Raw genomic sequence first — 27,602 nt, forward strand, 5'->3', positions numbered from 1 at the left:
CAATGATCTCTGATGTTACTAATGTAATTGTTTTGGGGCTCTATGAATTGCACCGATATAAGATGGCAAATATAATAAATGTTGTGTGTGTTCTGACTACTCTAGCTACTGGCTATTTCCCATCTCTCTCCCTCTCCTTGACCTCCCTATTCCCTGAGACACAACAATATTGAAATTAGGCCGATTAATAACCCTACAATGGCATCTAAGTTTTCAAGTGAAAGGAAGAGTCTTACATTTCTCATTTTAAACCAAAGTTGGAAATGATTAAGCTTAGTGAGGAGGGCATGTCAAAAGCTGAGATGTGCTGAAAGCTAGGCCTCTTGCACCAGTTAGCCAAGTTGTGAATGCAAAGGAAAAGTTCTTGAAGGAAATTAAAAATGCTACTCCAGTGAACACATGAATAATAAGAAAGCGAAACAGTCTTATTGCTGACATTCAGAAAGTTTAAGTGGTTTGAATAGAATATCAAGCCAGTCACAACATTCCCTTAAGCCAAAACCTAATCCAGAGCAAGGCCCTAACTCTCTTCAATTCTATGAAGGCTGCTGAGAGAGGTGAAGAAGCTGCAGAAGAAAAGTTTGAAGCTAGCTGTGGTTGGTTCTTGAGGTTTATGGAAAGAAGCTGTCTCAATAACATAAAAGTGAAAGGAGAAGCAGCAAGTGCTGATATAGAAGCTGCAGCAAGTTAATCCAGATCTATCTCACATAATTAATGAAGGTTGCTACACTAAACTGCAGATTTTCAATGTAGGCGAAACAGCATTTTGAAGGAAGAAGATGCCATCTAATACAATTCTGTTAGTTTTTGCGTCACGTATTTTGATGGTCTTTGATTAGGTGTGTAAATGTTTGTGATAGTTATTTCTTCTGGATGGATTGAACCTTTTATTAATATGTAATGTCCTTCTTTGTCTCTTGCAACCTTTTTTGATTTAATGTTTACTTGGTCTGATCTTAGTATAGCCATCCCTGTTCTCTTTTAGTTATTACTTGCATGGAATATCATTTTCCATCCTTTCACTTTCAACCCGTTTGTATCTTTGGCTCTCAAGAGAGTCTCTTGTACACAGGGTATAGTTGGATCATGCGTTTTTTAAATCAATTCTGCCAATATTTCTTTTGATGGGAGAACTTAATCTATTTACATTTAAAATAATTATTGATAAGGAGGGACTTCTGTCATTGTGCTGTTTGTTTTCTATATGCCTTAAAACTCTTTAGTTCCTCATTTCCTGCATTACTGTATTATTTTGTGTTTAGTTGATATTTTGTTGTGAAATGTTTAAATTTTTTCCTCATTTCCTTTATGGGTATTCTATAGCTATTTTTTTGTGGTTACCATAGGGGTTACATTTACCATCCTGAAGTTATAACATTCTAATTTGAATTTATACCAACTTAACTTGAATAACAGAAAAACTCTTCTCCTTTATAGCTATGTTTCCATACCTTTTGGTTGTTGATGTCACAGTATTACATATTTATACATTGTGTGTTCAAAAACATAAATAATTTTTTGAAGTGCCTTAATTCTTAAATTATGTAGAAAACAAGATTTGGAGTTATAAACTAAAAATACAGTAATACTAACTTTCATAGTAATGATTTTTTCCCTTTAAATGTATTACTCTCAAATCCTGTAGAAAATGGAAAGTGCAGTTACAAACCATTGTTATAATAATACTGGCTTTTATAATTGCCCATGTATTTACCTGTAGTGAGATCTTTATTTTTCCATATAAGTTTGAATTATTGTCTAGTGTCCTTTCATTTCACCTTGCAGAACTTCCTTGAATATTTTGCAGGTTTAATGGTCATGAACTACCTCAGCTTTTGTTTATCTGAGAATTTCTTAATTTCTCCCTCACTACTGAAGGACAGTTTTGCCACATACAGGATTTTAGCAATTTGAATAGATCAGCTCACTGTCTGGTGGCTTCCAAAGTTTCAGATGAGTAATCTGCTCATATTTCTATTGAGGATCCCTTGTAATGATTTGTTTCTCTCTTGCTGCTTGTCTTTCTCTTTTGAAAGTTTGATTATAATGTGTCTCAGTGTGGGCCTCTATGAGTTCATCTTGGAATTTGTTGGGCTTTCTGGATGTTTATATTCATGTCTTTCCTTGAAGTTTGAAAGTTTTCAGCTGTTATTTCTTCACATGTTCTCTCTGCCCATTTCTTTTTCTCTTCTCTCTCTGGAATGCCTGTGATGCCTACATTGGTCCACTTGATGGTATCACACAGGTCCTTAGGCTCTGTCACTTGTCTTTAATCTCTTTTATTCCTGTTCCTCAGACTCCATGATTTGCATTGTCCGATCTTCAAGTTCACTGATTCTTTCTTTTGCCTGTTCAAATCTGTCTTTGAATCCCTCTAGCTAATTTTTCATTTTAGTTACTGTACTTTCCAGCTCCAGGATTGCTTTTTGGTTTCTTTCAGGTTTTATGTCTCTTTATCAGTATTCCCATTTTACTTACACATTGTTTTCTTGACTTTCCCTACATCTTCCTTTATTTTTTGAGTATCTTTTTAAGACAGCTGTTTTAAAGTCTTTGGTATATCTGTCATTAGGTCCTTTTCAGGGACAGTTTGTTGATTTATTTTTTTCCTTTGAATTGGCCATACTTTCTTGTTTCTTTGTATGCCTTGTGATGTTTTGTGGAACACTGGACATTTGAGTCTAATAATGTGGTAACTCTGGAAATCAGATTCTCCTTCCTCAGGGTTTTCTGTTTGTTTGTTTTGTTATTGTTTTTGTTTTTTTGATTGTTGTAGGCTGTCTTTGTGCCAAGGATCAGCCTGAGGTGTAAACTTAAGGTATTCTTAGGTCTTTTCTGAGCCTTTCATTGGGCATGCATAGTCACTTTTTAATTTTCCTCATATATGCAGGGTTTTGGTTTTTTTGTTCTGTTTTGTTTTTTGGGTTTTTTTTAGTGTTATAGTCTTTAGTGTCTGGCTTCCAAAAAGGGGAAAAAGTGAAAAATGAAGAGGGGAAAAGGGTGCTGTCCATTTAAATCCCCTGGAAGTTACTTAAGACAAAGGGGGTAACGCCTTGCAGTAGTGTGGGGAGCTTCAGCAGCAATGGCTTCCTGCCTCTTTGTCTGTACCTCTGTTGCCAGAAGCAGCAGTCAGAGCAGAGATCCCTGATATTTGGAAGACAAGGTCCTTTCTGCTCACCCTGGCTCCCACTGTGTGTAAGCTGCTCCAGGAACACATGCCCAGCTGCCTGCCAGGTGACAGGAGGGATGAAGAATGGGTAGCTGCTATTGTGCCAAGAGCTGAAATTGAACACAAAATTTACTGTCCAGGTCTTCTCCTGGAAGTTGTAAGCCTTCAGCAGACTCCAGAGTTTCAAAATACATCAAACAGATTCTGTCAGTACAGTTGTTGTTCAGATCTTGAGTTATATATGCGCTGCTGCCTACTCCACCATCTCCCCAGAAACCTCTCAATATCCATTCTTAAATTAAACAACCAAAAAAACCAAAAAACTGTTAGCAAGCAAAACTGAATATTGTAATGGTGTTCCTTCTCTTTTTCATCTGTAATTTCATTGCAATCCTAATCAAAATCTTGACAGCTTTTTATGTGAAGCTTGAAAAGCTGATTCCAAAATTTATATGAAAATGCAAGGACCTAGAAATAGCCAGGAGGGATGTTGAACGTCTCATTTATAATTGGAAATGCAAACTACATCCACAGCAAGATTCCACTACATGCCTGCCAGAATAGTTATAACAAAAATCCTCTGATAATATCAACTCTTGATAAATGGGAACTCTCATGTACTGCTAATGGGAATGTAAATTGGTATAACCACTTTGGAAAGTAGTTTGACAGTACCTACTGAAATTGGTGATTCACATGCCCTTGATCTAGCAGTTTGACTCCTAAGTAACCAGCAGAACTGCGGTCTACAACAATGTTTATGGCACCATGACGCAGAGTAACTAAAATCTGAAAACAAACCCAGATACCTAATAGCAGTAGAATGAATAAATAATAGTATGAATAATCAGTGGAGTAGTATACCACTGTAAAAATAAATGAATTATGTGCAACAGCATGTAGATGCATTTTACAGATATGTTGTGTGAGAAGAAAAAAAGCTATGCAAAGAACACATCTCTGTAATTATCCTTTAAAGATTTCAAAAGTAGGCAAAATTATTATTATATTTTTTAACATCTTTATTGGAGTATAATTGCTTTACAATGGTGCATCAGTTTCTGCTTTATAACAAAGTGAATCAGCTATACATATTCATATATCCCCATATCTCCTCCCTCTTGCGTCTCCCTCCCAACCTCCCTATCCCACCCCTCTAGGTGGTCACAAAGCACCGAGCTGATCTCCCTGTGCTATGTGGCTGCTTCCCACTAGCTATCTGTTTTACATTTGGTAGTATATATATGTCCATGCCACTCTCTCACTTCGTCCCAACTTACCCTTCCCCCTCTCCGTGTCCTCAAGTCCATTCTCTATGTCTGCATCTTTATTCCTGTCCTGCTCCTAGGTTCTTCAGAACCTTTTTTTTTTTTTTAGATTCCATATATATGTGTTAGCATACAGTATTTTTCTCTTTCTGACTTACTTCACTCTGTATGACAGACTCTAGGTCCATCCACCTCACTACAAATTACCCAGTTTCGTTTCTTTTTATGGCTGAGTAATATTCCATTGTATATATGTGCCACCTCTTTATCCATTCACCTGTCGATGGACACTTAGGTTGCTTCCATGCCCTGGCTATTGTAAATAGAGCTGCAGTGAACATTGTGGTACATGACTCTTTGAATTATGGTTTTCTCAGGGTATATATCCAGTAGTGGGATTGCTGGCTCATATGTTAGTTCTATTTTTAGTTTTTTAAGGAACCTCCATATTGTTCTCCATAGTGGCTGTATCAATTTACATTCCCACCAACAGTGCAAGAGGGTTCCCTTTTCTCCACACCCTCTCCAGCATTTATTGTTCGTAGATTTTTTGATGATGGCCGTTCTGTCTGGTATGAGGTGATACTTCATTGTAGTTTTGATTTGCATTTCTCTAATGATTAGTGATGTTGAGCATCCTTTTCATGTATTTGTTGGCAATCTCTATGTCTTCTTTGGAGAAATGTCTATTTAGGCCTCCTGCCCATTTTTGGATTGGGTTGTTTGTTTTTTTGCTATTGAGCTGCATGAGCTGCTTGTAAATTTTGGAGATTAATCCTTTGTCAGTTGCTTCATTTGCAAATATTTTCTCCCATTCTGAGGGTTGTCTTTTGGTCTTTTTTATGGTTTCCTTTGCTGTGCAAAAGCTTTGAAGTTTCATTAGGTCCCATGTGTTTATTTTTGTCTTTATTTCCATTTCTCTAGGAGGTGGGTCCAAAAGGATCTTGCTGTGATTTATGTCATAGAGTGTTCTACCTATGTTTTCCTCTAAGAGTGTTATAGTGCCTGGCCTTGCATTTAGGTCTTTAATCCATTTTGAGTTTATTTTTGTGTACAGTGTTATGGAGTGTTCTAATTTCATTCTTTTACATGTAGCTGTCCAGTTTTCCCAGCACCACTTATTGAAGAGGCTGTCTTTTCTCCATTGTATATTCTTGCCTCCTTTATCAAAAAATAAGGTGACCATATGTGTGTGGATTTATCTCTGGGCTTTCTATCGTGTTCCATTGATGTATATTTCTGTTTTTGTGCCAGTACCATACTGTCTTGATTACTGTAGCTTTGTAGTATAGTCCAAAAGCAGACAAAATTAAGCTGTGATGTTTAGGTGTGATGTTTGGTGTTAAAAAAGGAAAGCAGGGAGGTGGCTGTCATTTAAGTGAGTCCCTTGTGGGAAGGACTATGACTGAGAAAAGCATGCAAAGGCTTCTGGGGTTTATGGCAGTATTTCATTTCTTAATCTGTAGAGTGTTTACATGGTTGTACAATATATTTGTTAATATGTATTAAGGTGTATATACATTGTTTCTGCCCTTTATGGGTATTATATTTCACAATAAAAAGTTTGAAAATGTCTTCAAAATAGGAGGGAGATGAATATAGTATGCTGATTATTAGCACAGCAGTTTTCTCGGACTTGCATGTCTAACACTTCATTTATGGAACAAGTATGCTGGGCACTGCTAGGAGTGAGAGGAGTTAAGATATAGATAATTAGTTTCTAAGTCCGTCTGTAAAAGCTTACTGTCAGTTTGATGAAACAGGTATATGGTAATCATGTAGATATATATTTATGGTAATTTTAAGTGCCACAGTAACAAAAGTGCCATATGTTTTAAGTTTCATGAACAAAAGACTTATCGAGAACTCAGAAGACAGAGTGATAACGCTAGGGAACCTTGGGAAGATAGTGTATTTTAGAAGGCATTTGAATAGAGACGAGGGGATATTAATTCTTTCTTGAAACAGGTTTCTGTTCTTGGTTTCTGTGAATATATGCTACTCTGGTTCTCCCCTTATCCTGCCTTTGCTAGCTCCCTTTATCTGGGTTTCAGATAAAGGGGTACGAGTATCTCTAGTGTATTGTGAGGGGTGCAGAGAAGTGCTCTATCTTGTATTCTAGGCTGTGTAAAGGAATCAAGTGGACAGTGGGCTAATGTAGTGTGAGGAAGTGGACTGTTGTTTTGGCCCTTGTGTGGAGTCTGACCATTTTCATGGCTTCAGGTGCAGTCTCTGCCAATGACAGTCCTAATTTTTATTGCTTACCCTACTTGGTTATGTTGCTGTCACTCCCGTCTTACATGTCCTAAACAGAACTCAGTTCAGTAGGTTTTGTGAACTCTCCTATTTATTGGAACCTCCATTTTCCCTCTTACCCACAATTGAAACTTTAGAGTTGTCTTTGATTCCCTATGAGGAATTAGGATGTTTTCAGACATTTTAAGAGGGTTTCTTCTGAAGTATTGTATATCTAGGAGCTATTATTTTCAAAAGAAAAAAAGATGAGAAGGGTTCTGTACTTATTATAATCATTAGTTTATGGAGGCTTAGAAAATCGTTGAAAGATGATTAAGAGAGGTAAGACAATAGTACTTGACCTGCCTGAAGGCTTTTATTTTTGTAGTAGAATTAATATGTGTGTGAAATAATTCGTAAAACTAGACAATAAAGCTTTAACCAAATGAGTGGTAGAGGCTCTATATACACCACCTTCATTGTAAGGTCATCCCTGGTTACCCTTTTATTATTGCTATTATTACTTTTAAGAGTTTTTTTTTTTTTTTGATGTGGACTTTGTTTTTTTTAAGTCTTTATTTGTTACAATATTGCTTCTGTTTTATGTTTTGGGGTTTTTTTTGGCCATGAGGCATGTGGGATCATAGTTCCCTGACCAGGGATTGAACCTGCAACCCCTGCATTGGAAGGCAAAGTCTTAACCACTGGACTGCCAAGGAAGTCCCCCTGGTTACCCTTTTCAAAATTGTAACACTCCCCTCAAAAGACATACTCCCTAAACATACTGTTTACTTCTCTCTGCTTTGTTTTTTCTCATAAGCACTTATCAAAATCCAACATATTTTCATTATTTGTCTTGTTTATTGCCTGTCTTACCCTCTTCCCTCCAATTTAAATGTAAGCTCCATAAAGGTGGGGGTTTTTGTCAGTTTTGTTCATTACTGTATCTACAAAGTCTGATACATAGTGAACATTTAAATATTTGAATACATGAATGAATACTGGGGTCTTACCAGCCTTTGTGAATTATGTGATAAATAAGCTAAGTTATAAAATTTGGATAACAGAGACTGCTAAGTAGCTAATTAATTGGCCCAATCACATTCTAGCTCTGAAGGTTTTTTCCTCCCTATTTTAAGCCTTTATTCAGTATTTTGTGATTATGCTCTGAATGATGTTAGCCTTAGGAGACTTCTGGGCAAAATTGTTCTTTACTAGTTGGGTCTTAATGTTCAGAGCAGATGTACTTCTTATGAAATCAGGTAGCAGTTTGGATACTGCTTTGTTATAAAAGATTAAGTGTCTGATTAAGTGTCAGTTGCTGCATGGTCACATTTTATGTGACTTTAGGCATAGATTTTGGGTCTTTGGTTCAGAGTCAGCTACATCCTCTCAGAGCACTGACCATTGAAATTCAAAAAACAAGGTTTGCTTTTCTGTCTTCTTGATGGGATTGGGCAGTTTGCTTTAAGAATAAAGCCAGCAGGGCTTCCCTGGTGGCGCAGTGGTTGAGAGTCCGCCTGCCGATGCAGGGGACAGGGGTTCGTGCCCAGGTTCGGGAAGATCCCACATGCCGCGGAGCGGCTAGGCCCGTGAGCCATGGCCGCTGAGCCTGCGCGTCCGGAACCTGTGCTCCACAACGGGAGAGGCCACAACAGTGAGAGGCCCGCGTACCGCAAAAAAAAAAAAAAAAAAAGAATAAAGCCAGCAGCCTATTAACCTAGATCCTCCATTTAATTTGGTTAAATAATCAATGCATGTTTTCCTTTCTGTAGAACTTGTTGATAGTATGATTTCATCTCAGTCAGGTTTCATTGCTTTTGTATTAAATGTATTTTTGCTCCTGTGCTGAGTTCAGGCTAACTTTTGAATAGAATTTGTCATCAGAAGGCAACAGTAACAGCTCTGGAGCCAGATTGACTGGGTTTGATCCTGCTTTTGCCTCTTACTGATGGACTTGCCTGAACCTCAGCTTCTGCTGAGGGAATAATAATACCTCAAGGACTATTGTTACAGTTACATGATTTAAAACATATTAAGTGCTTAGAGTCTGTACATAGTAAGGTTCAATAAATATTTGTTATTTGTAAAATTAAAAACTGTAGTATAGAATGATTACCTTTCCAAGATACTAGAGAAAGTCTCTTCTGACCATGTTAAATATAATGGCATCTCCTGTTAACTCTTCATCCTTTATTTACCCAGCTATATTGTTCAATGATGCTCTTTTTACTTGATACTATATGTTTATTAGTTTGTTTTCTCCTATGGATTATAAACTTTGTGAAGGCAAGAACTTTGTTTTAGTCGTAGCTGTTTTCACTTTAGCATCTAAAACAGTATCTGATTTATAATAGGTATTCAACAAATATTTGGTTAATAGATGAATGAATTAATAAGGTGCATGAGGGCAACTAAAGGTTTTCTTAGGGGGCATCTGTTTGATTATTTTAATGAGTTGGTGCTTTTTATGAGCGAGCATATTTTGTTTGGCAATGCCTCAGTGAACTTTTGTTGCCAAAGGCATCTAACAATCTTACCCTTCTTTTTGTTAAGCTATATGTGAAACAGAGCCTGAACAGCCTGTTCGACATTACCCATTATGGGTGAAAGTAGAAGGTGAAGTAGATCCAGAGCCAGTTTATATCCCAACGCCTTCTGTCATTGAGCCTATGAAACCATTGTTGTTGCCTCAGCCAGAAGTTTTATCTACTACTGTAAAGGGCAAACTGCTCACTGGAATTAAACCTGCAAGGGCATATACTCCCAAACCCAATCCTGTGGTAAGCTTGGCGTTAACATCTTTTACTGAAAGTTACAAAAATCATTTGTAAAGTTGGTGGGTTTCAACCAGATTTTTGGTTTGTATTCTGTGAATCATGGTGCTTTCAGGTAATATGTCTACAAGCCATCTCCCTTTCTGATTTAGTCAGTTTAATTGATGGCACTTAAAAAATGTCATTAAAAGTAGAGTGAATAGTAGTATGGTTGACCCTTGAACAACACAGGGGTTAAGAGTGTGGACCCTCTGTGCAGTCAAAAGTCTGCATATGACGTTACAGTTAACCCTCTATGTCCATAATTCTGCATGTGTGGATTCAGCCAACTGAGGATCATGTAGTACTGTAGTATTTACTGTTGACGAAAAGGTGTGTAAGTGGACCTGTGCAGGATTACTGTAATTCTTAAAGATAGCCAAATCTCTCTTTAGAAGGATCATATAAAGATGGGCCTTTTTTTTTTTTAAACATGACTTGCAAAAGGTACTCTTATTCCTGTAGTATAGAATATTGAGTGATTAAGATGTATGTAGTACACGTTATCAGAAAAGCATTAGGAAGAAGTTTTAAAAAATAACTGTGATCTTTTTAAAGCAAATTTCTTTATATACAGTAAAGTTCAAGATTTAAAATAACATTTGCATGACCAGGTGAAGATGATAGGTAAAAGAGCTGATGCTTCCCTTGTGTTAATAGCTTAAGCATTTCTGATTATTAATAAATCCATTTCAGTCTTTACAGTCTATTAAATTGAAGATCTTTTAGTGCAGTGCTATTCAGTGTGGCCTTGTACAGTGCTGATCCATAACTGTTTGTTATTAGTCTGTGATGAAATAAGTTTAGAAAATGAGAGTAGATGTTTAGAAACTTTTGCTACAAGTTGATAGAGAAATTTTTATCTATTAAATCTAATACTGCAAAACCTGGCCTTTGTTTTTCTGGTAATTTATTTTACAAAAGTATCAGTCTGTGTGTGACAGGTAATTAAGAAATTTATCCTTCGCTGCAGATAATTTGAGAAGCACTGCTCTGGTGTGCTGAATTTTCTTGAAAGAGAACCAGATCCTTTCTAATGGCCCCAAGATTCAGCACATACAAACTGTAATTGTACTATTTAACTTTAAAGTTTGCATTAAATTTTTTTAAGTGTTGTAATAGAAGCAAAGATTAAACATCCTTTTCCTTTGGGAGTCCCAGAGACTTTTTTCCCCAGTGTTTGGAATGTTTTGTTGTATGAAACTTACAGATTCGGGAAGAAGACAAGGATCCAGTCTACTTGTACTTTGAAAGTATGATGACTTGTGCCCGAGTTCGAGTGTATGAACGAAAACAAGAGGAACAGAGACAACCATCACCATCACCATCCCCATCGTTTCAGCAGCAGGGCTCATGTCATTCTAGTCCTGAGAACTGTAGTGTAAAGGTGAATCACTTATTGCATAGATTGTTCTTTTTAACTTCCGATTCCCTGTTGCTGGTATTAGAATTTGCATTACTATCGGAATAATTTGAAATAATTCTGAACGGGCAGAGAAGGTTTACATAATTTGTCTATCAATTTATATGTTTCTCTGCATGCCTATTCTAGAGAATATTCCCTTAAGGTCATTAAAAGTATATTCTTTCTGATGTTGGAGTAACTTATAAAAGTTTAAACATTTTTGGTTTTAATTAATGTGATTATTAGTATTTGCATCTTTCCACATCGGTGAGTTTTCTAAATAACTGAAACTTGTTTCATTAAACATCAAATATTTTTCCTTCTTTACTAGAATTACACTATAAAGTGCACTGTTAATTCTTTCTTGGTAACTCAGTCACTGTCAAGGACATTAAACAGCAAGACTACTTGTTTTTATGGTTGTATAATATGATAGTAATGCAGCTGTGCATGTGGATGTGAAGATGTTCTTTGAGCACTTTAACCTTTCTACCGTTTTAGGCTTCCTTGAAAAATTTAATTCTCATGTCCTAGTCTCTATTGATATTAAATATGTGTTGAATTGAAGTATTTTCTGTGTTACTCTCTTTGTCAGGAGCCGGATTCTGAACAGCAGCCCTTGAAACCAATCACCTGTGACCTGGAGGACGATTCTGATAAATCACAAGGTCAGAATGAAAACTAGGTCTTATCATTTGATAGTATTTATATTATATAGGTGTGGATTATACTAATAATGGGGGGAAATCAAAGCTACCAATCCAGAGCATGTCTACCTACCCTGTTTCTAGTTTTTGCTAAAAATAGAGATGATAGATAAGTTTTTTTCCAATTAATTGCTGTGTTTATCACTCCTGTTCTAAGAAATACAGTTTGTTGGTGTTGATATGGTATGTTGTTGCAAGAAACATTTAGGATGAAGTCAGTGATTTTTTTTTTAAACTTCTTTATATAAAAACCTCAGCAATATTAGCATCATTAGCTACTGAAATTTTCCCTGGGGTTCTCAATAGTTGCCACAGTTGGAGAAATACAGAGGGAGAAAGGAAGGAGGATCGCTGATTTATCTAGTAAAGGCTACTGCCAGAATTACTATGGTGAAGGGTAGTGTCTAGGGAGTTAACTATTTTTTTTGGTTTTGCTCTTTAAAAACTTCAGACATTTAAGCAGCAGTGCCTCCTAACTTTTTTTTAATGGCATGATAAACACAAGAAATGGTAATGTTGCTAGCACACCGGGGCAAGTGGAGGAAGCTACCTATTAGCATGACCACCCTGAAGGCTGAGGGGATCTGTATCCTGACATATCTGTAACTATAGCACATTGGTTGGGAGATTCTGCTATAGAAATCTAGCTAGTGAATATACATTTAGTTAATACGTTACCATGAATATAAACACACTTGAGTGGTTTTGCATAAAATGTAGAAATGGAGTAATCATATCTAGAGGTACAGAAGTAATTCAGAAGTATTTGCAGTGGAAACTAGAGGTAGAGCTCACTTTTTTTTTTTTTTTTTTTAAACGAAACACCATCTCTCTTGCTGCTGTTCTTTAGGGTTGACTCTACCCATCACATATTACAAAGCATCTTGCAAGTATCTTTGCTTTGCCTATATGGATAGCAAGTACACTATCCCAAACAAGCCTAACCTTGGTTATATACTTTGTTTGCAAGGTAACACTTCCTTATGTAATAGTTAATGGCTTTTTAGAGCAGTCTTAAGAGGGACTCCCCTTTTATTGAGAGCCCAGTGAGCAGAATAGTGAAGATTTTATAGTCTGATTCTCTGGAATCTTTTTTTTTCATGGAAAATTCCCAAATTATGAGTGTCAAATTACCACTGAAAGTACATGGGAATGGGACACTGGGCAGCTGTTGAATTTCTATGCCCCTGGCACTTTCTGAGAACTCAGGAAAAATAAAAATTTTTCAAAGTTCAGTACAAAATTCTGTGATACAGAAATATCTTTCAATCCTTTATCAGAAAAGAGCTGGAAGTCTTCCTGCAATGAAGGGGAATCCTCTTCTACCTCCTATGTACATCAGAGGTCACCTGGCGGTCCCACCAAACTGATAGAAATCATCTCAGACTGCAACTGGGAGGAGGATCGGAACAAGATTTTGAGCATCTTATCGCAGCACATCAATAGCAACATGCCACAATCACTTAAGGTGGGCAGCTTCATCATTGAGTTGGCTTCTCAGCGAAAGAGCCGGGGTGAAAAGAATCCTCCTGTTTATTCTTCTCGTGTGAAAATCTCTATGCCATCATGTCAAGACCAAGATGATATGGCTGAGAAATCTGGATCAGAGACTCCTGACGGTCCATTATCCCCTGGGAAAATGGATGATATCTCTCCTGTGCAGACAGATGCCCTGGATTCAGTGAGGGAGAGATTACATGGAGGCAAAGGTCTGCCCTTTTATGCAGGGCTTTCTCCTGCAGGGAAGCTTGTGGCCTATAAACGTAAACCCAGTTCAAGCACATCTGGGCTTATCCAGGTGAGAATTATCTTTAATCAGGATGTAGCACCTTTTTATACTTAGGTAGCACCTTGATTTTTCAGAACCCTTTGTGGGCCTTATATTACTTACCTTCACATTTCCTGGGAACTGGGTGACAAAATCATTATCTCTTTTTGTAATAGGCCTAGGTTAGATGCATACCTAGGGTGAATTTTTGGCACATTTACAAACAGAAAGGTAGAGTACTGTATTGGCTTATAGGTTTCTTTCTAGTCTTCCTAGAAAGTTGCTCTTAAACTGTATTTATTACCTGGGCTGCAGTGATATTTTGACAGTCAAGCAAGGATAGTAAGGGATTCAGTCTAGTTCTTGGGATTATTATTAGCAGACAGCTTTTAAAATAAAACAAGGTGAAACTGACTTTTAAGATAGGCAGTATATGTTTGGAAACTTGGGAGAAAATTTTAATTTAGAATGGTGTTATTCAAATACATAAATATAAAAAAAATTGAGCCACAATTTACTTATTTTTTCTTTATTTGATTCATAGAGTTTTTGCAGTCTAATCATTGTTGTAGGGCAAATATCTATATCCTTGCTGTTAAGTAATTCAGGCAGGTATATTAGTAAAATTATACTGGCATTAGAAAATCCTTTGGAAAGAAAAGTTCTGAGGTAAAATGTAGTCACAGTCAAAAAGCTTTTCTCTTTTTGTTCAGTGACATATCATATGCACTTTTATATCATAGTACCAAATGTGGGGTAGTGTCTGACTTTATTGCTAAGGTTACTTGACTTTTACTAGCTCAACTGCTTCTCTGGGCTAAGGACTGTTCCATTGTTACGACTGATCTACTTAATTAAAAACTTCCTGTTGCAGTTGCTATGTAACTGCTTCTGTTGGTATTTCTTACACTCTTAATGATGAGAAGAGTGTTTTCTCCTTGTTTCATTTATTGATTGATACTTTGAGAACAGAGACTTACCTGAGATCATTTCTAGTGAGACTAGACGCCCCTCAGATACAGTCATAGAAATTTTGTGTTCTCCTGTCTAGGACTCAGAAAGCCACCGTAAAATATGAACCTGCATAAGCAGTCAGGCCACTGACATAAGATATGCTTTGGGGGAGCTGCTGAGTAGTGTTCAGAGCAAATCCCAAAGGAGCAGATAGGGGTATCTGATCCAGACTCCACAGAGCCTGGAAGACTGTATAGTAAAGTTTACTTTAGGATGGAAAGATCCTATTCTTTGTATCAAACATGGGGCAAAGATATTCCTGATCTTTCTGGAAATAATAACAATTTTACTTAAGTAGCAAAGAGTAATTTTGTGTCTTAGAAGAGAGAGAAGCTTGGTGTAGCTATTCTCCTCACCAGTTCCCTATTAATTTAGAGAGTAGGATTTTCCCCACCTCACTCCACTCCCTCATCCCTTTAAATGATGGAAAAGAGAGACAGGAAAGGATATCTCCTCTAGTGACTTAGCAATATGACATAGAGAACTTGGGTAAGGAACTTGGGAGGTTTTTGTTTCCTTTTTTTTAAAATGATTCTCATGCCTAAGATGGGGTGGTCTGTCAACTCAGGCAGTAGAGAAAAATCTTTACCTCATTCATTGATTCACTTTCTTCTGACAATTTATTGATAGTTTTAAAAATTACTATGAGTTTCAAGTAGCATTTATCTTGAGTCCAAGTTTTGTCCAAAAGGTGAAGACAGTTATCTTCAAAGTTGAGTTTTTTTGAAAATTGAAAACTAAGGTGACTTTGTGGCTTAGGTATTTGTAACAGTGCCTTTCTCATAAGTTAAAGTAGACTCACCATATATTTTTCAAATATGAAGGATGCTTATGAGAAGGGTTCATCATGCCACTGGTCTTGTCAGAGAGATTTCATGGAACACAGTTACTCATTTTTTTTGCTGATGATTGTTAATAGCTTAACCAGAGTTGCATGTTGACAAGTAAAACAATTGGATGGTTCCTTAGATTTGACTGTATCTTCCACATATCTAGGATGCAGGTATGATGAGTTTCTAAGATTCTCTGTTTCCAAACTACAAAATGAAGGAGATGAGATTAGTTCAGAGTATCAGATGACAACATTTTTTTTCATCTCCTAAATACTCAGATTATACCAAATGGAAAAAGTCCATTTCTTTTTCCCTTTAAATCTGAAAAAGACTTTTAAAACCTTGTAAAAATGAAACCCTTGTCAAGGGAGATGAGTTAGCAAGAGAATTTTATCTTTACAGAATTTCTCTTTGCCACTTGTTTCAGGTTAATGGTAAGAGTTACCCGCAGGCTAAGTTGCTATTGGGACAGATGGGGGCATTGCATCCAGCCAATAGGCTAGCTGCTTATATCACAGGCAGGTTGCGACCCTCAGTCCTGGACCTCTCAACCCTCAGTACTGTCATCTCCAAGGTAGCATCCAATGCCAAGGTGGCTGCATCCAGGAAACCACGTACCCTGTTGCCTTCAACATCCAATTCCAAAACGGCATCCTCCTCCAGCGCTACAACAAATCGCCCTGGGAAGAATCTGAAGGCATTTGTCCCGGCGAAAAGACCAATTGGTAAGTTGGACTGTATATATGTTTTCCAAAGGGTTGTAACCTGGTGCTGGGCCAGTGGATACAGATACAGGGGTTGTAAAACTTAGAGAAATACAGAAGTTGGCATTATTTTTTTTCTTGATGTCTATCTTGCCTGAATTTTTTAATTTTTTAGTAACTCTTCTGATGACCTACAATACTAGATGAACTGAATTCGAGTTAGTTTTACAGTTATTTCCAGACTTTTAGACTGGTTTTATTAATGTAGAAAAGACTTAGGTTTTTAATTTTGTTTTTCAAAAGGGAAGATGTATTCTTAAATACTTTCCCTAATTTACTGTTTTTCCTATGAGGACTGGTGTTTTTGGTACCAGTCATATGTATGTTTCTTGAACTAAATGAAACCAAGGAGCTAGCACAATCAAAGTGGGTTGAGTTAGTATTAGGCTTAGAGTAGAAGAGGCTCTTGTAAAATATAATTTTGGAAACAGTGCTTTATTATATTCATCCCTGTTCTGTGAGTAAAAACCTCATTTGTTTAACATTGCAGTGCTAGAGTCTGTAAAAAATTACCTTCTTGAAATCATTTGTGTTTTAGCATTTGAGAGTATATGCAGTTGGTTTATTGGATTCCTCTTTTTGTTGTTTCAGATCTATTTAGGAATGTTAAGTAAAAATGTCGTTTGCTCTATTTTTATTCCTCTAATAGGAAATTGACATCTCTGGCCAAATGCTGGAGTTGTGTGAAGATGGAGGATAGGCCTTGCCTTAAAAAGAACCCATTTTACCTCTTTCTTAAAAAGTAGCTTTAATTGGTGATTTAAAAAAAGGATAGTCTTATCCTGCCCTCTTTTTTTTTTTTTTTTTTTTTTTTTGCGGTACGCGGGCCTCTCACTGTTGTGGCCTCTCCTGTTGCGGAGCACAGGCTCCGGACACGCAGGCTCAGCGGCCATGGCTCACGGGCCTAGCCGCTCCGGGGCATGTGGAATATTCCCGGACCGGGGCACGAACCTGTGTCCCCTGCATCGGCAGGCAGACTCTCAACCATTGCGCCACCAGGGAAGCCCCCCCCGCCCTCTTTTTAAAAATGTCTTTATACATTTTAGAAAAATGCAAAACTTTACTGTCTTGTAAAAGGACAGCAATAAAGAGGTGGAGGTGCTGGGACAGGAGGAAGTGGTGGAAAATTGTTTTAAACTTAGAATTAGGAATACAGTTTCAACGTCTTACTTAATTCATCTGTTTTTATTCATTCATTCAGAGAGCACACAGAGAAACAGTTTATTAAGTTGGAAGCTAGGCAGAAATACACACCCGGAGAGAAAGGGTATGGGCGTCCTAATGAGGAGGAGCACAGTCTCTTCATCTGTTTTAGATGATGAAGTTGTGTGCTGCTGTACTGTCTTTTTAGTGTCCTGGCAATTTGATACATTGCATAACCAAAAGAAGTTCAGAAGGAACACCCAATTTCAATCCCTTTGTTAAAGTTAGAATTTTAAAGGTTTGCTTTGGGTGGAGGGGTGTGTTTGATTTCTGTGGGTGGAAATTGGCATGTGTAATGCAGGTAAGAAATTTCTTAACACCTGTAAGAAATTGACCCGGTGGTGCACAATAAATGTTGATAAACACAATCACTACAAGGATAAAATATGAGAACTGAAGATTTTTGACCAGCAAATTTTTATTTGCAGCGGCTCGACCCTCTCCTGGTGGAGTGTTCACACAGTTTGTGATGAGTAAAGTTGGAGCCCTGCAGCAGAAGATACCTGGAGTTAGCACACCCCAACCCCTAACAGGGCCACAGAAGTTCAGTATCAGACCTTCTCCAGTGATGGTCGTCACACCTGTGGTTTCTTCTGAGCCAGTTCAGGTGTGCAGTCCTGTGACTGCTGCTGTCACTACTACCACCCCTCAAGTGTTTTTAGAGAATGTTACTGCTGTGACACCTGTGACTGCTATCTCTGACGTGGGAACTAAGGAAACTGCTTACTCTTCTGGTGCCACCACTGCGGGGGTTGTTGAGGTCCCTGAAACTAATACCAGCACCCTTGTAACACCTACCCAGTCTACAGCCACTGTGACCCTTATCAAAACGACTGGGATAACTACCCCTGTGGCTTCAGTTGCTTTTCCTAAGTCTTTGGTAGCATCTCCTCCAACCATAACTCTTCCTGTTGCTTCCACTGCCTCCACCTCCATAGTCGTGGTGACCACAGCTGCATCTTCCTCCATGGTGACCACACCAACTTCATCTCTGAGCTCTGTTCCCATTATACTCTCAGGAATTGATGGGAGTCCACCAGTGAGCCAGAGACCAGGTAAGGCCTAGATGTTACAAGCTGGTTTACTGACAGCTGTTTATATAACTTTGTGGTTTTGATAGGATTATAGATATATCAGGTGTTTCTGCTATAACATGATACATATATTCCTAAAAATCATTACATTCTGCAAAACTGAACACTGAAAATAATAGAGCTTGTGGTAAATATAGAGTTAGGACAATCACTGAAAATTCATGCAATTTTGTAACCAGAGCGCTAATAAAACCTGTAACTGGTACTTTAGAGATAAACAGCCTTGACAGATGGTTTAATGGGGCTAGAGATTTCTTCAGGAGATTAACGATATTCAAAAACATTAGAATGGAAATGCTGGCTGAAGGATACTGCATATGGGAGTGGAACTCTGAGCCAGTAGAGCAGCGTTAAGGTGGGCACAGGAGGAAGTGCAACCTGTTGTGTGCTGAGAGCTGGGGGCGCATATCTCTGAGGAGGGAACCATATGTAGTTGTTCCCTCTTTTGGGGGTGGGCGGGCTGCTGCTTTATATTTTAAAAAGATTGGAGGGCTTCTGCTTTTGCTGCAGCCAAGCTGAGGGCCCTTTCTCTCTCCTCCTTGCTTAAGATTAAAATTCTAGGTCCTCTTTCTTAGTAAAAATCATTTATGAATCAGCCCAACTCCTATATACTACTGACATTATTCTCCTGCTTAATTACTATATGTAAACTGATTGAAATAGAAGTAAGGAGGCATATTTCTTTGTTCTGGACTCTGATATTTTATATGTTAAGTTTATAGTTAAAATGAAATTTTTTCTCTTGTTGGCTTAGTTTAAGTGAATTTGAAATAGGAATAGTTCAACACTTTGGTAATTTTTGTATCTTAATTCAACCAGCTAAAGCAAGTTGTTCTCTTAGTAGACTCTAAGAGGAATTACTGTGGAAAAGAGTGTGAAAGACTTGGCAGGATTTAAGGGGGAATAAAATAGCCAACAGCAGTTCTGTCTTGGTAACTGAGAGTTTTCCTACTAAATACTTTTGTCTTTAGGGGCATGGTCCAAATCCCTCTTGATATTTTAGGAAAGAAGTGATTTATAAATTGAAGTGCTGTTGAAAGGAAAAGTGGATGACAGTATCAAATTTATTGTCTTTTGCTACTTCATGTAAATAAACATACCAAAAATGGCTAATATATAATTTCAAAAGTAAGATAGTTGTTGATGAAGCTGTTTTGATTTCCTCTTGAATCTCAAGGTTCATATCTTGTCATATTTTAACTGGTCATGTCTTCTAAATCATGGATTCTAACCTTTCTTTATATTTTTAATTCTGTCATGAAACTGTAAAACAGTTTACCTTTTGTAGTTCATTGTCTCTCAGATTTCAATCACTTGGAACATACATTCAGGTATTTTGCTCTGATTCCCATTTGTACTATCATACAATTGACATAATATTTTTATTTAAATCCAGTCATTTGTTCACTTAAATGTACTTTTAAAAGGAGCAGTATTACTGTTATTGGAAACCCACATTACTTGCCAAAATAGAGGGTAGCCTCATAAATAAATACACTGAAACAATAATAAAAAGTATCAAATACAAGCCAGCTACTGTAAGTTCTTAACATGTGGCTTGCCCTTTCTGTTAATGAAGAAAGTTAGAAAATGCTGGCATAATATTAAAGACATAATATCAAAGACTGGTAATTTCTTCTATATTTTAATCAAAAGATTAAAATGCTGACAATGTGATATGGTGTTATTCTATATCCACCTACCACCTAAAAGTGTCTTCTGTAATACTACTTGAGGAAATACTAATGTTAACAAATATTCCTACCTGCTCTTTTATAAATGGAGCTGACTCAAATCACTGCCAAATTCTAAGGAAGTGTATAATTTTGTTATAGGTTCATAAAGTAGATCCCAACTTTGGGATTTATACAACTCTGACTTTTTCATTTGACTTTCCTTCTTTTTGTCTTTCCCTTCTTCCCCTGTCACACTTATTAATAAATAATCACATATTTAGTGTGTGTATTAAAGGCTGCTTTTGGAGTTATTTGGTTTTGAATCACTCTCTAAAACTTAATGTGAATAGAAATGTTCAGGAAATTAAGAATGCTTTAACATGTTTCTTAATTCACATAAGATAGATGACTTTTTTTTAAGTTGCACACTTTTTTTCATGAACAGTTTGGTCTTTGTGTTTTATTTCATTTTCAAAAGTAGTCATGGATCTTCTGTATATAATTTGTCATGTAAAGCTTCACTTTGTTTTAGAAATTTGATATGTTTTTTGGGCAAAGTACCTATCTGATAGAATATCACATATTAAAACCTTGGTTTTGTTTGGCTTGTTGATTTTTATATTTAGTGACAAACTGATGAAAAATTTTATTTAATAATGTTTTTTAAAAATGTAGTAATTGGAAATAATAATGTTAAAGAAGTTCAGTAATTTGAATGGTGATGTTAGACCACTTTCATTTATGCTTACTATTATGTTATTCCTACCCCTTTATTCCTGTGACCAAAAACCTAGCTGTAGATTACTCATATTATTTTTTTCCATGTCCTTAGTATTTTCTTCCAAACATTAAAGTGAATCTTCAGGTACAATTAATATTTTGAAATCTCTTTTAATTCACATCTTCTGCATTAAACTTCTGCTTTTTCTGTTTGTTTTAAAATGATCTTTTGCCTCTTCCTAACCAGGCTTTATTTCCCTGCTTCTTTGATGTCTCTTAATTTCATTCCATTTTTGGGGGGTATGTATTTTTTTTTTCCTTTTGAAAAATAATTTCCACAAATCTTTATGCTTTGCTTACTTATCAGTGAATTTTACAAGCCAAGAAGTTTTTAGTACCTTGTGATTTTTAGTCCTTGACTTTTTCTTACTTGAGTAAGACCTGTGAAACTAAGCCATAAGTCTGTTAAGTGTTAACAGCCTGAATTTTTAAGTTGAACAAGAGAATTTTATCTTGAACTTTAATGAGACCCAGCTTAAGAGGCCATGTTTTTCATTAGGCAGAAGTGTTATCTCTTTAAATGCACCTCTTGACAATTGATACTTTCTTTTTTACGAATCTAAATGTAAGGCCTGCAATGTCTGGTTAATACTTAGGTTTAAAGTAAATTGTTCTCAGCCATAAGACTAGTAAGTAGTGTATCATGGACATACAGGATTTTACCAACTCTGTAGTTTAAAGTAGAAGTTATTTGTAGCATGGTTAGATCCTATGTCATAATTATTTTTTCCCAAGTATTAAAGGGAAATTCTGATACTATGTTCCCCATTTCCTGTTTTTCAGAAAATGCTCCTCAGATTCCAGTGGCTACTCCACAGGTCTCTCCTAACACAGTGAAACGTGCTGGACCTCGATTGTTGTTGATTCCAGTGCAGCAGGGTTCTCCTACTCTTAGACCTGTCCCAAACACACAACTTCAGGGACATCGGATGGTCTTGCAGCCTGTTAGGAGCCCAAGTGGAATGAACCTGTTCAGGCACCCTAATGGGCAGATTGTCCAGCTCCTCCCTTTGCATCAGCTTCGCGGCTCTAATACCCAGCCCAACTTACAGCCTGTCGTGTTTCGGAACCCAGGTATAAAATTAGAGATATTTCTTATAAGTTTCTCTTTTCTTGAATCATTTGGTCATATGGTATGTTAATACACCAGGATTGGTCTTCTTAGTGTCTTGGAATCACCTGTTAGAAAAGAAATGCATACTTTGGAAGTCTTGATTTGGGCAGTGGTGATTTAAAATGTTCTTTTTCTTACCAGGATCTGTGATGGGAATCCGGTTACCCACTCCTTCCAAACCTTCAGAGACTCCACCGTCTTCTGCTTCGTCCTCCTCTTTCTCTGTTATGAATCCTGTAATTCAGGCTGTTGGGTCTTCTCCAGCAATGAATGTTATCACTCAGGCACCATCATTGCTTTCTTCTGGACCTAGTTTTGTGTCTCAGTCTGGTACATTGACTCTGAGGATTTCCCCTCCTGAACCACAAAGCTTTGCAAGCAAAACAGGCTCTGAAACCAAAATAACCTATAGTTCAGGAGGGCAGCCTGTTGGTACAGCCAGTCTTATTCCTCTCCAGTCTGGTAGTTTTGCCTTGTTGCAGCTCCCAGGACAAAAGCCTGTTCCCAGCTCCATTCTTCAGCATGTTGCTTCACTTCAGATGAAAAGAGAATCTCAGAATGCAGACCAGAAAGATGAAACAAGCTTTTTAAAAAGAGAACAGGAAACTAAGAAGGCCCTACAGTCAGGAGGAGAAGCTATGGACCCTGAGGCTAATATAATAAAGCAAAACTCAGGAGCTACTGTTTCAGAAGAAACTCTGAATGATTCTTTGGAAGATGGGGGTGATCATTTAGATGAAGAATCCCTTACAGAAGAAGGTCCTGCAACTGTTAAACCTTCTCAGCATGCCTATAGCACTGGCTCACACACAGGTGAAGACTATAAAAATGTTGATGAAGAGTATGGGATTAGGAATCATAACAGTTCCAAAGAAAAGCTGACTGTTCTGGAAGTTAAGACCATTTCTGGAAGAGCCAGTAATATGACAGTCCAAAGTGTGAGTAATGTGCAGCTTAAAAAACTTGATGTGAAAGTGGAACAGCAGAAAGGCTTAGACAATCCAGGGGAAAAATCAAATGAATTTCCAATTATCTGTAAAGAAGAAAGTAAACTTGAATTTTCAGGGAGCAGAGTTGTGGACCAGCAATCTAATCCAAAGCCAGAGGCCAAGGAGAAGGGATGTGGAGATTCTCTGGAGAAGGACAGCATTAGGGAGAGGTGGAGAAAACACCTAAAGGGCCCTTTGACCCAGAAATGTGTTAGAACTTCACAAGAATGCAAGAAAGAGACAGATGAGCGGTTAATTAAAGGAACAGAAACTTGTCAGGAACATTCAGATGTGTTTCAACAAGAACACGGCATCTCTGATTTACTTGGAAAAAGTGGAACTACTGAGAATGCCAGAATTTTAAAAACTGAATGTGATTCTTGGAGTAGGATTTCTAGTCCTGCAGCCTTCTCCATTGTTCCTAGGAGAGCTACCAAAGGGAGCAGAGGGGAAGGACATTTTCAAGGTCACTTACTGCTATCAGGAGAACAGATAAAACCAAAGCAAGAGAAGAAGGGTGGGAGAAGCAGTGCTGACTTCACTGTTTTGGATTTGGAAGAGGATGATGAGGAAGATGAGAATGAGAAAACCGATGATTCTATTGATGAGATTGTGGATGTTGTTTCTGACTACCAGAGTGAGGAGGTTGATGATGTAGAAAAGGTGGTGAGCCCATTTTTGTTATGACTGAAACCTCAAGAATTTAAATGATTCATTAGAGACAGTAGTTTTTCCAGAAGATCACTAAGACCTGATACATTGATTTGCATGCCTAGGTTTAGATCATGATTAAATGACTTTGTAGTTTTTGGGCTGTGTCAGTCAGGTAACATTTATTGAGCTTATATTGAGCTTTGAGGCTTGTCTGATATTATAGGAAGGCTGACTTAAGCCTTAGGGGGATAAATGCTTGAGAGTCCCTATCAAATTAGGTTTTTTTAAAGAAAAAGTCTGAAACCACTACTCCCATTCAGTCTCAGTTTCTTTGACATTTTGTATGTGAAGTGATTGTAGCTTATCTGGTAGATATATATAAGAAACAGGGAATAGGCAGCCTTAGAACTGGAAGATAATTTATCTATCTGCATTTATAGAGATGTTTTTCTTTTTGGAGAGAAACGAAAAATACTATTTAATATTTTAATGTAACCCTGCCTAAAGTTGTTTTTAATCATCTCCTAAAATTAAATAGTGTCTGGAATTTGTATTCTGAACTTTGGTCATCTTCCTTTGTAATTTGACCTTTCTAATTTATATTTTTATTTTTCTGAAGCCATCTTTTAGACTTTTATTTAGGGTTGTATTTGCTGAACTAAGTAACTGAGAGTCAGATATGATATAGGGCAGGAGTTGGGCAAACTTTTTTTGTAAAGGGCCAGATTGTAAATATTTTAGACTTTGCAGGCTAGATGACTTGCTCTTGCAACTACTCAATTGCTATTGTAGAGTGAAAGCAGCCATAAGCAATAGTAAGTGAATGAGTGTGGCTGTGTTCCAATAAAACTTTATTCACAAAAACAGATGGCAGGCTGTGGTTTGCTGACCCCTGACCTGGGGTCTGATGTAAAACATAAGGAGGTGATAGCCAGCTGCCTGTGGGGTGCCTTGAAATCTAAATTGTGTCCCTCTCTTCAGGAGCAGATAATACAATGATTGTCATGCGTGGCAGTTTTAGAATCTCACTTCCTTGAGATTCATTCATTCTCTGTGTTACCTGGTCCTTCTCTGTTAATGCCTAACTAACTGCCTTCCTAAAGTTAATTTTAATATCCATTGTTTACATTTAATACACATTATTTAGATGATGCTTAAATTGGGGATCATAAATGATGGCTTGCATCATTTATGTCCTTTAGCCTTAGGGAGCCTGTAATTTGGGGTAAGTAGTTTTCCCAGCAAGTTTAAACAAAGAATTAATAAGGTGATTGGGATGCTTCATTTTGAGTTGTGCCTCTCTGGCACAGTACAATTATAGATAATGTATTCTCTGTTTGGTTTCTGGCATAGTAAACACTACTTTTAAAGGTGGACTTAAAAGTATCTGCATATCCCATAATCCATATAGTCTACTGTTATAATTATACAGTGAGTTTCTGTGGTGGGTGCTCAATAAATGCTTACTGATTGACTCATATTTTGGTATAATAAGCACAACAAGCCTAGGCTTCTTTTGGTATCTGAAATTCTTCAAAAGCACTCATTCTGTAGGGTTGAGAGACTTAGAAGACTGGGCTATAATCTGTTTCCATATCTGCCTTGAATATGTTTCTGTGGGTGTTTAATATGGGATTAACCATGACGCACTCTTAAACTAGAATCTGAATTTTTCTTTCTACCTTCTCCCTCACCAAATTCTGTTTTACTGCTATTTAATATTAAGATTTATGCAGCTTTAATATATCTGTACCTGAATTTTGTCCACTAGAAATAACACTGAAGCATCAATACAGCCCTTTGGGGACTCTGTCTCTTCAGTCTAATGATGTCTTTTTAATATATATCTGTGATTTATAATGTAGTTCTTGGTAGTTAGCTCTAACCATTTGTTGTCTTTATGACTTAATTCCATTTTATGATTAACAAGTGTAGGATTATCAGTACTCATGGTTTAAGATCAGTGTTTGGCACTGGTTGGCTTTATAAGGGGAGCTTTCAGTTGAAAAGTTTAGGTGTGCTTGCTTCCCAATACTTTATTTACTGTTGAAATGCTGTATTTCAGAATAACTGTGTAGAATACATTGAGGATGATGAAGAGCAGGTGGACATTGAGACTGTAGAAGAGCTCCCGGGGGAAGTTAATGTTGTCCACATGAAGACCACAGCTGCCCATACACAGACTTTCAAACAGCTGTAAGTCTTACTTCTCTTTGGATTGTTGTTTTTTGTTGTTGTAGTTTTATGACCATAAGCAAAACTCAGTGTTCTATTCAGGAGTTCTGGGTAACTGACATGGTTCCTTTATTTCTCTAGCTTTTTTCTTAGTAGTAGATGAGGAGAGAAGCTGGAATTCAGAGGTAATTAACTTGCCTTGTTATTGCTAGGAGGCAGTATATAAATGTGAATAACATATGCTTTTGGAGCCTGATACATTGGTATTAAAATACTGGTTCTGCTAGTTTGTGGCTGTTTAATCTTGGGCAAGTCTGTAATCTCTCTGAATCTTAGAGTCTTTACCTATGAAATGAAGAAAATGCCCCCATTTAAAGTATTAAATGAGATAATGTATGAAATAACTAACATAACTGATACAAGTGGACTATTCAACAAAGATTAGTTCTTTTAAGAATGTGGCATTAAATTCTAAATTTGGTTACTTTGCTAGTTGAATAGGTCAATACAGTTAGAAAAATTTTCATAGCTGTTCAGCTGATGAGATGAAAATACAGAGAGCATGATGCCTTAGAAAAAAATGTTCTAAGTAAGCCTTGTATTGATTAGGAACTGGGGTGTGAGAGAAAGAAGGGAAAGAAGGTAAGAGTTGTTATTTTGTGCCAGACATTGTGCTTTTCAACCTGTTATGTCATCAGCTACCTGAAGTAGCAATGAGTTAAGAAAGAGTAATTCTTCATTCCTAGTGAGAAAGTCTAAGGAGGGCTGTAGGGTAGTATTTTTCTTCACTCCAGGGCTATTTGGAAGGTACTTCAATTGCCTCTTGGTTAAGACTGAAAGAATTTAAATCTCTTAAAAACTTACTTAGACTTAAGTTCAGCAGTATTGCAGGATGTAAGTTCAGTATACTAAAATCGAGTTCCTAAACAATAGCAACAAGCAAAAAAACGTAATTAAAAATACGAAAAAGCTGTTTGGGATTATTAACACAAGTTGTGCAAGACTTTTATAAAATGTTATTGAAAGACATTGAAGAAGAATTCAATAGGGACTTCCCTGGTGGTGCATTGGTTAAGAATCCACCTGCAAGTGCAGGGGACACAGGTTCAGTCCCTCTTCCGGGAAGATCCCACATGCTGCGGAGCAACTAAGCCCCTGCACCGCAACTACTGAAGCCCGTGCGCCTAGAGCCCACGCTCCACAATAAGAGAAGCCACCGCAAGGAAGAGTAGCCCCCACTCACCGCAACTAGAGAAAGCCTGCGCACAGCAACGAAGACCCAACACAGCAATCAATCAGTCAATCAACCAATAAAGAAATAAAATTTATTTAAAAAAAAAAAGAATTCAGTAAACAGAGAGATACCATCTTAATGGACTGGAATAATAAAGGGCCAAGAATAACCAACACATAACTGTAAAGGAGCAGATTGTTAAAATTTTTAAAATTTCTGTCAGTGAAAAGGCAATTTCAGACTGTAAGGAAAATATTTGCAATACGTGTTTGACAGAAGATTAGTATCAAGCATATAAAATAATTCTTACAAGTCAGTAAGAAAAAGATCCAGTAGAAAAGTAAGTAATGGATATCATGGGCAATTCACAAAAGACTGCCAGTAAACATGTGGATTTGTTCTACCTCACAAGTAATTAGAGAAATGCAAAAAAAAATTTTTTTTAAGATTTTTTTTTTTGATGTGGAACATTTTTAAAGTCTTCATTGAGTTTGTTACAATATTGCTTCTGTTTTATGTTTTGGTTTTTTGGCCCCGAGGTATGTGGGATCTTAGCTCCCCAACCAGGGGTCGAACCTCCACCCCTGGCATTGGAAGACGAAGTGGGAAATGCAGATGAAACCACAGTGACTTTACCAATTTATACCCATAAGATTGGTATAAATCGAGATTTCTGATAGTACTGTTGTCTAGGTGTGGAGCAA

General features: G+C 37.1%; 1 protein-coding gene across 17 annotated transcripts in view; it reads left to right on the forward strand.

Moving 5' to 3' along the window:
- The window catches only part of MGA (MAX dimerization protein MGA), a 157,559-nt gene that overhangs the window by 118,433 nt on the left and 11,524 nt on the right, over positions 1 to 27,602 (forward strand). For 5 of the 17 annotated variants that reach the window (XM_060096648.1, XM_060096646.1, XM_060096651.1 and 2 more), the window contains exons 10-18: positions 9,229 to 9,455; positions 10,699 to 10,875; positions 11,489 to 11,561; positions 12,881 to 13,398; positions 15,643 to 15,940; positions 17,611 to 18,237; positions 21,516 to 21,806; positions 21,988 to 23,498; positions 25,555 to 25,685. In XM_060096648.1, the coding sequence (XP_059952631.1) occupies positions 9,229 to 9,455; positions 10,699 to 10,875; positions 11,489 to 11,561; positions 12,881 to 13,398; positions 15,643 to 15,940; positions 17,611 to 18,237; positions 21,516 to 21,806; positions 21,988 to 23,498; positions 25,555 to 25,685 (3,853 nt within the window). Of the gene's footprint in view, positions 1 to 9,228; positions 9,456 to 10,698; positions 10,876 to 11,488; positions 11,562 to 12,880; positions 13,399 to 15,642; positions 15,941 to 17,610; positions 18,238 to 21,515; positions 21,807 to 21,987; positions 23,499 to 25,554; positions 25,686 to 27,602 lie in introns of those variants that run through there. The other 12 variants (XM_060096657.1, XM_060096655.1, XM_060096650.1 and 9 more) reach the window with 12 other exon arrangements.

This window comes from Mesoplodon densirostris, chromosome 4 (genome assembly GCF_025265405.1).
Source record: "Mesoplodon densirostris isolate mMesDen1 chromosome 4, mMesDen1 primary haplotype, whole genome shotgun sequence".
Taxonomy (NCBI): Eukaryota; Metazoa; Chordata; class Mammalia; order Artiodactyla; family Ziphiidae; genus Mesoplodon; species Mesoplodon densirostris.